The sequence below is a fragment of the Eublepharis macularius genome, chromosome 4, assembly GCF_028583425.1.
Source record: "Eublepharis macularius isolate TG4126 chromosome 4, MPM_Emac_v1.0, whole genome shotgun sequence".
Lineage (NCBI taxonomy): Eukaryota > Metazoa > Chordata > Lepidosauria > Squamata > Eublepharidae > Eublepharis > Eublepharis macularius.
Window position 1 is genome coordinate 156171384 of NC_072793.1, and position 12555 is coordinate 156183938.

The 12555-nt window shown below is 40.5% G+C and overlaps 1 protein-coding gene across 1 annotated transcript; it reads right to left on the reverse strand.

Annotated features, from left to right (window-relative positions):
• Positions 1-2805: 2805 nt before the first annotated feature.
• Positions 2806-3762, reverse strand: LOC129327707 (olfactory receptor 2G3-like). The gene has a single exon (XM_054976461.1). The coding sequence runs from the start codon at positions 3760-3762 to the stop codon at positions 2806-2808; it is 957 nt and encodes a 318-aa protein (XP_054832436.1).
• Between the last annotated feature and the right edge of the window lie 8793 nt (positions 3763-12555).

Consider the following 12555-nt stretch of genomic DNA (forward strand, 5'->3'; position numbering starts at 1 on the left):
CGTAGTAACTGAAGAAACACTGTTTTCATATTTAACATCTAAAATGGCTTGCCCTACAAGGAACATTGAAAGAGTTTGCCTCTTTTTAGTTTAGAAAAGAGAAATATAGTCTAACAATATATTACATGCAAACGCGCATAACAGAAACCCTGAAATATTTTCTTCTTTACACACCCACACCCCTAGCTTCAGAAGGGGATGGTTTGAAATAGAGAAGCTTCTGGGATCCAGTTCTGCCCCTGTGTGGTCCCCAAACCATAATTATGAGGACTAGGAAGTTCAGAAATAAATATAAATAGCAAATCAGTTTAATCTCTATCAACAGTTCTTGTATCAAGAAAATTCGTTCTGGAAAATATACATTGAATGTTACATCCTCGCTTACTCATTTGACATATATGCGTTCTATTGTTTCTAGCCATTTCCCTGCATTCTCTGGATGCTCACCTCCCCGTCCTCACCTCTCACTTGCTTAGAAGCAGGCAGCCTTGTTTCCTCCAGATCCTTCGTCATGTGCTGATGAACAGAAACTTTGATGCATATATGCCAGTAAGAGGAAGGCACATGGATATACTGCTTATTCTCTAGTTGAACAGAGTCTTTCTTCAGAGAGTAGGTGGCTTATTCAGGGCTAATGTTCATTGGATGACCTCTGGTTGGACATCTGCAGTCTATATACTTGGTGAGAAATGTAGTAAGATTTGAGATTTGGGTGGAATTGTAGCTGGTAGTGAGAGATGTTCTCTAAAAGGAGAAAGACACAGAGAAAGCAACAGCCAAATGAAGAGAATCAGACAGGTAAGAGAGAGACGCAGAGAATGAGAGATGGAAGGAGTGTGGGGGGAGGAGGACTGAAAATTGCAGGGGCAAGAAGGCTGCAGGACACTATGGGAGAAGAAAAGTTTAGAGAAAAACAGGAGTGAATCGGTTGTGCAGCTCAGCCCTAGGCATTCTTACTTGGCAACAAATTTATATTCAAGCACAGGAATGTAGCCTTCATTTCACAAAGAAGAGAAGCTAGACAGAAAGAAAGCTAGAAAGAAAGTCAAAAAAATACAAAACATTTAATGCAGCCTTATGATTAAAGGTAAAAAAAGAGGGCAACTGAGGGGAGGGTCGGCTTTAGGGAAAAGAGGAAGAATAAGGATGCAGGACCACAGAATATGAGAGAGATTTACCCAGTGACTAACCTCAGAAGTTAAGGAAAAGGAGAAGGTCATCCCCCGTCTTGCTTCCTACCCTGCTCTGCTTGTTTCCTTCAGCCTAGCATCTTGGCTATTCTGGCTCTGGATTGCCACACAGACTATATTTGCATGTGTCTAAAGAGATCTACAGGAGGTTGGTCCCTCCAGAGGACTCTGCAGCAGGCAGGAGAGCTTCTTTTATGACTGCCATAGAGAGGGATCTCAACTGTCCTGTCTCAAGCAGCAACAAGAAGGTGAAAACAAGTTCCCTAAGAGAATGGTCATGGAGTCCCAGAGTGAAAACTATTTCATCCCTGTTCCCTTATCCCATTCACCCTTATATGTTCTATAGTTTGGACGCCCTTGTCCTTCCCACAGTCTCACTTTTGGCTTACATAGAAATAGCACAGATGTCAAAGATTCATTATAGTTATCCTTCCATATCCCTCTCCGATTTGTCAATTACTTCCAGATATAATGAATCTTTGACATCTGTGCTCTTTGAAAAAGAACCTTGGAAATGGACCTTATGAGGATCTGGACCGTCCGTTAAAGAACGCAGTCACAGAACTATCTACGTGCACCTATGATTATAGGTCTTCTCGAGATCTGTGACATTCACAGTGTCTGGAATCACCATTGTACTGTACCTGTATTGTACCTGTATACAAGGCGAATTGAGTTCTATATGAGAAATAGTGTCATAGGATGCCATAAAGCAATTGCACTTTAATATGATAATTATAGCACTTTGAGCACGGGACACTTTAATTAATTGTTTTTAGAACGCTTAGCATGCCTGTATAATTGAGGTCAAGGGAGGTTGCAATATATGGTGTAGTACTTGGTTGTGTTAAGAGAAACAAAAGAATATACAATTATTTATTACATCCCTTATTTTGTGAAAATAAATCTGTGAAGCAGTGCTTAATTAATATATCTTTTATTAATAATAATCGTGGAGACATTACTACCACACGGGAGATTCTTTGTTTTGACATTAATATTACCGTGTTGCTCTAATTTTGTTGGATTTTGCCAGTTTGGCATTCAAATCCGTGTGGGTTTTGTGGATCCCGGAGTTTTGGGACCATTATTTTCAATGGCTAAGGTATTCAAGGGTCTGAGGCAGCTAAAGATAATGGCACTAAAGAACCATACTCAAACCTATTTCAATGCTTAGGTATCAACTGCTAAGAAAATAAGTTGAGTGTGCAGAAAAGCCCTGAGTCATCTTTCTTTTTTAGCCACTAAGCAGACCAGCCCCAAATTGCATTCCCGCTCAGATACTCTCAGATCACTGAATCTTGAGACTCTGGCCTTAGGAAAACCATAAACTCCCTCCAAATGGTCCCCCAAGAATCAAAATGATGATCTCTATACTCACAAGGTCCATACTTACTCAGCCAAATTTGCTAGATTTGCGTGTAGGTGGTATAAATGAAAAAAAGAATATTAAAGCATTTAGTGCACCAAACAGTATTATAGACATAACATTAATAAGTTTTATATAAATAATAAATAATAATTAACATATGGATTAATAATTAACATAATTCATTAATACATTTAAAATAAAAAATACTGCTTAGCCTCTGAATGAATTTGTGGAGACATTAGACTAAATAGTTCCATTTCTGTTTATTGTTCTTTTTAGAGCTCTATGTACCTCTTTGTTTCTCAGTGTATAGATCAGCGGATTAAGCATGGTAGTGACAAATGTATAGAACAGGGAGATCATCTTGCCTATGTCACGGGAATAGTTGGATGGGGGCTGGAGATAGCTGAAAATTATTGTGCCATAGAAAAGCGACACCACAATCAAGTGGGAGGTACAGGTGCTGAATGCCTTGCGCCTGCCCTCAGCCGAGCGGATCCTCAGCACAGCAACTGCAATGTAGCCATATGAGACTATGATGAGGCCAAGCGGAACTAGAAGGAAGATCACACTAGACACAAACAGCACAGCTTCATTGACTGAGGTGTCCACACAGGCCAGTTTCAGCAAAGCTGGCACTTCACAGAAAAAATGGTCCACCTTGTTCTGCCCACAGAATGGAAGCTTAAGAGTCATTGCCGTTTGCAATAGTGATGTACAAAAGCCACTTAACCAGGAGACAGCAGCCATTGTGATACATATGGAGTGGCTCATAATGGCAGTATAATGTAGAGGCTGGCAGACTGCAGCATAGCGATCATAGGCCATGACTGCCAAAAGAATACACTCTGCAGAGCCGAGAGCAAGAGAGACGTAGAGTTGGACTACACAGGCCATATAGGTGATGGTCTTTCTTTTCCTCCAGAAATTCACCAGCATATGGGGACCAAGACTGGTGGTGAAACCTAGATCAAGGAAAGAAAGGTTGCTGAGGAAGAAATACATGGGGGTGTGAAGACGGGGGTCCAGCCGTGAAACCACAATGATGGTTGTGTTTCCCAGCAGGGTCATTACATAGCAGATCAGGATAATTGCAGAGAGCAGCATCTCCAAGCGAGGACGGTCAGCCACGCCTAACAAGATGAATTCTCCTGGGTAGCTTTGGTTGAGTTGCTCCCATGATGGATCATTGTATGTCATCTGTAAAAACCAGAAAATACAATGAATAGCAGACAAGTGACAGAAAATGGAAGATGCTGTGTTCACAGATGATGCAGGAGGAACGTTGCATTTGCTGAGAGAATGTGATTTGTCCAAGATCACCTTGATTTCCATAACTGTACAGGGATTTCAGTCAAGACCTCCAAAGTCCAGATTTTGTGGTAAGAGTGTTGGACTAGGATCTGGGAGGCCCAGGTTCAAATCCTGACTCTACCATGGAAGCTTGCTAGGTGACCTTGGGCTAGTCACAGCTGTCAGGCTAACCTACATCACAGGTTTCCTGTGAGAATAAAATGGAGAAAGGGAGAATATTGTAAGCCATTTTGGGTCCCCACTGGTGAGAAAGGTGCAGTATAACTGAAGTAAAATTTTAAAAAATAGAGTGTTATCATTTCTATTCTGCCTAAATATAAAACTTTTGAATGAGAGAATATACACAGTACTCTATGGTATAAATTCACCTTGCTGGGCAAAAAAATCATGTACATCTAGCCTTGAGGAGAAATTTTCAATGTTCTCACAGACTAAGTTTCAAGTCCAGTAGCACCTTAAAGACCAACAAGATTTCCAGGGTATAAGCTTTCAAGAGTCAAGCTCTCTTCATCAGATAACCTTCATCAGGCATCTTGTGTATTGGGCTAAGCTAGGCCAAACAAGGCCTCTAAGGTAATTGCTATGTTGAATGTATTTACTGTTATGCACTAAGCTTCAGGTTATCTCAGGGTTCCAAATGCCTGCAATCTTATTGGTTATTCTATCTGCACATTCATTGGGTACTTTCTGAAGGCAGCAGCCAATCGGTCCTCTCAAATAAAGACCAATCAGTGGCCTGCCTATCTTATACACTGTATATAGTTAATGCAAATGATGGTATTGTAAAGTACACGTTCTTATAGGTTGCTAGCTATTCTTGGGGTGGGGGTTCTGTGTATATATTGAGGGCTTCTGTGCAGCTTGTCTGTATTGTGTCTAGTGAGTAGTGTCTGCTGTTGTCTGTTTATTCTGGCTTGCAATAAAGAACTGTGTTTTGGTTGAAATTACTCTGGGCTGCAATCATTCTGAGCTCCAGGCTCAGTACACATACTAAGTCTCAAGTCCAGTAGCACCTTAAAAGACCAACAAGATTTCCAGGGTATAAGCTTTAGAGAGTCAAGCTCCCTTCATCAGATACCCTTCATCAGGCATCTTATGAAAGGCACTTAACTGTCAAAAATTTATACCCTGGAAATCATGTTGGCCTTTAAGATGCTGCTGGACTCAAATCGTTCCTACTGCAGACCAACATAGCTGATATTACTCTAAGTTATTACTCTAAGTTTGTGTCATGCACATTAAGAGGAGTCCAGTACAAAGATGGCTAACTTATTTGGCACATTTGCCTGCAGTCAAAATATTAAATAATGTCAGTCTAGCACAAATTATGGTTCATAGGTTTAAGCTTCTCCCCCCCTCCCCCCGCCCCCTCATCATTTTCCACACTGACAATTCCCAAGGATCTGTGTGAATGTCTACCTCTTCCACCTCTCCAGTCTCTTTTCTCACTGCCTTGCCTCTGAATCTTTATTTCAGTATTTCTGTTATCTTCTCTCAAACCCTTTCTATCTTAGTCATCTTCACTCCATGATCTTAGACTCAACTCTGTCTTCCCCATCCTTTTAAATACTTTTCTGTTACTCTGTTTTTCTCCAGCTTAAGGTCCTTCTCCTCTTAAGCTCCAGACTTCTTGTGCAACTGGCTAAAAGAGAATATTAACAGAGTAGGTTAAGAAAACGTGACAGCACAATGAAAATTAATGGAAATCTACCTCCCAGTGTGTAACACGCAGTGTGCTGAATGCATAGATTCTCACATAGAAACCCACACTCCAGAGTCACCCTGTAGCGTAATACTAGGGCAGGTCTGTGGTAAATCTTGGCCAAACACACACACACACACAGCTTTTTATAAAGGCCTACCAGGGCTTGATCAACCACTTATCTGGGGCTGAAAAGGCATTTAGGGGTCAAGCACCTCAAGCCAAAACACATGGCAGTTGGGCAGCAGGCAGTTTGGAGAATACAGGAATTCTGTAGTTTGCCCCAACAGTTTCATCTTCAAAGGTGAGATAACAAAAAAAAAATCAGGAGGATGCTTGGAGGTTATCTAAAGGAATTATAATAGATGTTCTTATAACATGCATACCAGACACAAAAAAACTTACAAACCCCCTGAAAATGTAGTCCAATATGGCTACATAGTAGAGGAACGAAAGCTAGAGAAAACATCAAGACTCAAAAGGGGTGGGGTGGGGGTTGAAACATCCACCTCAGGCCTCACCATCTCTCACCCACTTGTGAGGGGACATTACTTCAAGTCAGCCACATGGAAACCAAATGTCTCTTTGGCTATCTCTTTGGCAATGTACTCACCACTAATCCACTCTGCTATGTGGAGGATGACTCTTCCTCTAATAATCAACCCTTAAACAGGTCCCAGTCTTCGGACTGGATAGATCAGAAGTTTGTTCATTTACTCCGGGTGTAAGATGGAAACTTTGTACTCCAGCCAAGAATTACTCAGTGTTTTAATTAAAACTTTTATCTAAAATTAATCTAATTATTCTTGCAATAATTGAATAAACAAGAATCACAAATGTACAGAAAACATTAGCACAGGACAGAGAGATGGAAAGTGAGTAGGCATACATGTCATTTCTTATTCTATCTTACTTGAAATTAAAATGAATTGTAATTTCTAAGATTCTTATCAGAGCCTTTACAGAAAAGGTAAGACTCTCTCACTGAATTCCAAATCTGAGAAATTATAGGGCATGACTAGTTTATATGGACACAATTACATGACTTTATTAAATCTTCTGATTTTTAACCTCTAAAGGTAAGATGTAATGAACCTCAGAGCATATAAAGATACTTTCCCCTGACTGAATATTTGTAGCAAATCTTGTTCTGTCCTTCCTGGGATTTTTCTGGGCATTGAATCAACTTATTCATAACTCAATCTAACATTCTAACAGTGAATATCTGGTTCTTGCTAGTCTCTGGGCCAAGCTACAAGTGACAAATAACACTTGCCTGGCAAGTGAACAGACTTACGTGTATTCCTCCCAGTTCACTTGCCATTCACTTGCTCTCCACTTGATCAAGTGGAGAGCAAGTGAATGGCAAGTGAACAGAGAGGAATACACATGAATCTGTTCACTTGCCAGGCAAGTGTCATTCGTTACTTGTAGCTTGGCCCTCTCTCTCTCCAAGGCATAAATTGAATTACCAGAATGGTGAGACAAAAAATACATACTTGCAGTTTTCCATGAGAAGTGAAAAGAAAATCCTCATGCCTACTTATGCTAAGCATTCCAAACAATAAATCCAGGGAGCCCTAATAAATTCCACAGCATCCCACCCTCAGAATTCAATATACTTTCAGGGGCTTGAGCTGGCTGATTCCAGCCCCTTTCCATTCAACCCCTTTCCATGTTCCAGATCTTATGGAGCATATTTACAGTGCAATCCTAAAGAGAGTTACACTTTCCAAAGCCCATTGATGTAGAAGGGTGTTAACCCTGTTTAGAATTGCATTGTGAGTCTTTGCCAGATTGTTTTTCATCCCTTTTGGTTAATTTACAAAGCTATATTTTTCTAAATATCTTGGGCTCTCTCAAGTACATAGAGACCCAAGCCTTGTTTGTGGGTGACCCCATTGTGTGTTTATTTATCCATACAGGAGCCAGGTCTTGCACTATTAGACATAGAGCCAAGCTACAAGTGACGAATGACACTTGAATGGCAAGTGAACAGAATCACATGTATTCCTCCCTGTTCACCTTTAATCCACGTGTGCTCCACTTGATCACATAATGATCAAGTGGAGCACAAGTGAACAGGGAGGAATACACGTGAGTCTGTTCACTTGCCATTCAAGTGTCATTCATCACTTGTAACTTGGCCCATAGTGACTGCAAGACAAAATGACAAACAACAATTTAAACAGCTCAGGAAGAAAAATTAGTCAGAAGCAGTGGGCTTGTTATACAACAACAACAACAACAACAACAACAAAGAATACTGGAATAGTGGAAAAGAATACCTAAATAAATTCTTTTGATTCATTCTTCACTGCAGAAATGTATGAGTTGCAGTGGGACTGGTTAGTTATTGGCCAACAATGAAATAGTCAACTTTATTGGTGGTGACAGCAGTCTCTATAGAACAACTCATGATTTGACAAACTCTGAAGAGCTCCAAAGAATCTCTCTAAACTGTGAAACATGGCAACAAATGGCAGATGAGATTCAGCAAAGGGATGAAATGATGCATACTGAAGAAAAAAATCTCATAAACTGATGAGGATACAACTGACAGTGAATATCAGAGGTTGAGAGGCATATTAAAACATCCAATGGCAATGTAAGTATATTGCAGAAATTAAAAAGCCAAACTTAATATTAGGAATTAGTGGTGGTAGAGAGTGCCCTCAACTCAGAGTTGACTTATGGTGACCCCTAGTGGGGTTTTCATGGCAAGAGACTCACTGCCTGCCTCTGCAACCTGGTCTTTGTTGGTCTCTCATCCAATTACTAACCAAGGCCAACCCTGCTTAGCTTCTAAGATCTGATAAGATCAAGCTCACCTGGGCTATCCAGGTCAGAGCATTAGAGTTAGTAGGAAGGAACAAAATTGAAAACTTTTACTCAAGAGTCCAACAAGAAATTGATCACACACCTAAACAAGATATGCTGATAATCATAGATGACTGAAACACAGAAAGTAGGAAACAAAGCAGAATCAAACATTGTTGGAAAATTTAGACTAGAATCACAAAATGAAGCAGGAGAGTGACTCATGGAATTTTGTGAAGCCAGCAATCTGTGCCTTCCTAACATATGCTTTAGACAACCAAAAAGACAATTGTATACATGGAAATCACCAGGTAACCAATACAGGAATCAAATGGATTACATAATTGGAAGCAGAAGATGGAGAAGCTCTGTTCTCTCTGCTAAAACAAGACCAGGAGCTGATTGTGATACATTATCAAGAGTTGCTAATAGCAAAAATTAGAATAAAGCTGAAGAAAAACACTAAAAGAATCTAGAGTTCCAAAATACAATCTAAATAATATTCCTGAAGAATTTAAAGACCATGTAAAGAACAGATTGCCAATACTAACAGTGAAATCCTAAACAGAGTTACGCCAGTCTAAGCCCATTGAAACCAGTAGGAATAGACTGGAGTAACTCTGCTTAGGATTTCACTGTAAGTTTAATTGATCATGAACCAGAAGAACTATGGGCTGAAACCAGAGATATTATCAAGGAAGAATGTGCAAAGACTATTCCTGTAGCCAAAAGAAAGGAAATGCCTAAATGGATGACTGAGGAAACTCTTAAAACAGCTAAAGATAGAAAAGAAGCAAAAGGTGACAGAAACAGTCAGAATTCTAAATGCAGCTTTTCAGCAACTTGCATGCAGAGACAAAGAAATCTCTTATAATAACCAGTGCAAAGAAATAGAAAATGACAACAAAAAGGACAAACAAGAGATCAGTTCCCCAATAGCTGAGAAATCAAGGGGAAATTCAAACCACTGCTTGAGATGCTGAAAGATCAACTCAGAAATACAGTATTTAATCAGGACAAAATAAAGGAAACAATACACTGAAGAATTATACAGAAGAGATGAAAGGATGGCAGATAACTTTGAAGAAGAATCTGTTGATGGCAAATCAAAAATCTTAGAAAGTGAAATAAAAGCTTCACCCAAAGCAATTGGGGAAACAAAGCACTTGGAGTAAATGGAATCCAATAGAGCTATTTCAAGCTACAGAAACTGAGTCCATCAAAACAAGAATCTGTCAATAACCAAGAATCTACATTCCAATTCCCAAAAAAAATGGGATGCCAAAGAGTGCAGTAACTATTGGACTATTGTGTTAATTTCCCATGCAAGCACAGTGATGCTCAAAATTCTCCAGCAAAGATTCTTACCCTATATTGAATGAGAACTGCCAGATGTTCAAGCTGGATTCAGAAAAGGAAGAGGCACTAGAGATTACACAGCAAATTTACGGTGGCTAATGGAACATACCAGGGAATTTCAGAAGAAAATCAATCTGTATTTTATAAGCTTTTGATTGTGTGGATCATGGAAAGTTATGGAGAGTGTTAAAAGAAATGGGGGTGCCACAACATCTGATTGTTTTGATGCATAACCTGTACTCTGGACAAGAGGCTACTGTGAGAACACAATATGGGTGACAGAATGGCAAATGTGTCAGACAAGAATGCATATTATCCCCTACCTGTTCAACCTGTATGCAGAACATATCATAAGGAAAACTGGATTCGATCTAGAAGAAGGTGGAGTGAAAATTGGTGGAAGAAACATTAACAATTTGAGATATGCAGATGACATCACATTACTGGCAGAAAATAGTAAAGACTTGAAATGACTACTGATGATTAAAGAAGTGCCAAAGCAGGGTTACAGCAGAACATCATGAAGGCAAAAGTAATGATTACTGAAGAATTACAGTTTTAAAGCTGACAATGAGGAAATTGAAATTATTCAAGATTTTCTATTCCTCGGCTCAATCATCAACCCAAAGGGAGACGGCGATGAAGAAATTGGAAGACTGAGACTTGGAAGAGCAGCTCTGAGGGAACTAGAAAAGATCCTTAAAGATAAAGATGTCTCTCCGGGGACCAAGATCAAGATAATCCAAACTATGGTATTCCTCATTTCTATGTATGGATGTGAAAGTTGGACAATGAAGAAAGCTGACAGGAAGAAAATTTATTCATTTGATATGTGGTGCTAGAGGAGAGTTTTGCAGATAGTATAAATGGCCAAAAAGACACATAAGTGGGTTCTAGGTCAAATCAAGCCTGAATTCTCCCTAGAAGCTAAAATGACAACAATGAGGCTATCGTACTTTGGTCACATCATGAGAGGACAAGATTATCTGGAAAAGTCAACAATGCTAGGAAAAGTGGAAGGCAGTAGGAAAGGAGGAAGACCTAAAATGAGATGGCTTGACTTCATAAAAGAAGCCACATCCTCCAGTTTGTATGATCTAAGCAAGTCTGTTAATGATAGGATGTTTTAGATGTCTTTTGTTCATAAGGTTGCCATAGATCGAAGGCGACTTGACAGCACGTAATACAACACAGGAAGGAACAGAAAATAATGAGGCAAGTATCATGTGTCTTTGTATGAATCAATGGTCACTCATATTTTGAATACTATGTAACATTCTGGATGTCAGATCTGAAGAAAGATATAGATCTGAGAAGATGACAACTAGATACCAAATGTACAAGGGCCTGGAGCCATCTTCCCTTCAAAGGAAATCTAAAGGCGATAGACAGCTTCTTATTTCAAGAAAAGATTATGGAACACCTAACATGTTATTCACAAACGGGGGTAACACAATGCCAAAGGGCTTTCAGCATGGGAGGTTTTATTTATTTTATTTTTAAGGCAATACAGCTTCAGGAGGGGGCAACTGGGATTGGGAAAGCAGTAAAGAAAAAAGAAATTATATAGTTCTGCAGCAAGGCAGATGCTATTTCACATAATCTGAAAAATGCATGTTAGTCATTGCAGCTGACTATATCATTTTTCTAAATATATTTGCTCTAGAGCTTATAGTTACCTGCTGTTCTCTGTACGCTCCACTCCCCAAACTCACCTCTTGCTTAGAAGCAGGCTATTTTTCATCTGCCAGGCCTTTCTAAATGCATTGGAAGATTTGGGTGGAATTGTGGCCGGAGGGAGTGAGACTGGTAAGGACAGAAGGTCCCTAGAAGAGGAAGAGGGTAAGATATAGAAAACAAGTGGAGATTCGGTTTCATTTTTCCGGCCATGTCAGACGCTCCTCTCTGCAGGTCCGGGAGGAAACGTCCGAGCAGCCTGACCGGGCGGTTGACCCACGAGGGTTAACCCCCCAAGACTCCCAGTGAGGGAGTCAGGGTCCGGGGCGCCGCGGGAAGAACCCTCTGGAAGCACTGCAGGGGGTAAATTGCCCGTTTGCTCCAACGGAGGCCGGCAGACTTGCGCAGCGCCTCGCGTGCTGCCGGGCCATGGAGAACGGCAATAAGCAGATTTAAGGTGAAGACCTGTAAGTAAGCGAATCCCTTCTGACTTCTAAGCGTATGCAAAGGATTGGTGGGAGTTGAAGCTAAGAAGGAGCGGATTTCTTCCCCTTCACAGAGTTTTGGAACTTAGTTGGCGCCCCCCCCCTAAGATAGCGACGAGAAAGCAGAGCCCAGCGATAAGTAAATCGGTGATGGCGACGTTACAGGGGAAGGGGGAAACCCTGGAAGAGATGGTGAGGAGAGCAGTCTTCGATGCTGTGCAGCCCTTTGTGGCGAAACTAAATGAAATGGGGCAAAAGGTTGATTCAGTGGAAAGCGAAGTGAAAACCATTAAAGAAACAGCGACCGGAGCAGAGCAGTCTGCGCACGAGAACGCAGTACTCATGAAAGCAGCAAGTAAGGAAGTGAAGCTTTTGGAGAATCAAATAATAGGATTGCAAGTGGACCATGCCCAAACGGTACTGCGTCTTCAGAATGTAAAAGAGGAGCAAGGTGAAAATCTGAAAGATCTGGTGTCTGGACTTTTGGCGTCATTTGCAAAGGCAACTAAAGAAGAGTTAAAAAGCGATATTTTGGAAGTCCAGCGGACATCTTCAAAGTATGTAATGAAGCATCAGCAGCTGCCTCGCAAGATTATTATTGACTTTTCATCGAAGAAGACTCGGGACACCATTTTA

Bases quoted from the DNA above. Each gene is read 5' to 3' on its own strand.
- LOC129327707 (XM_054976461.1), bottom strand. From the start codon at position 3,762: ATGACATACAATGATCCATCATGGGAGCAACTCAACCAAAGCTACCCA.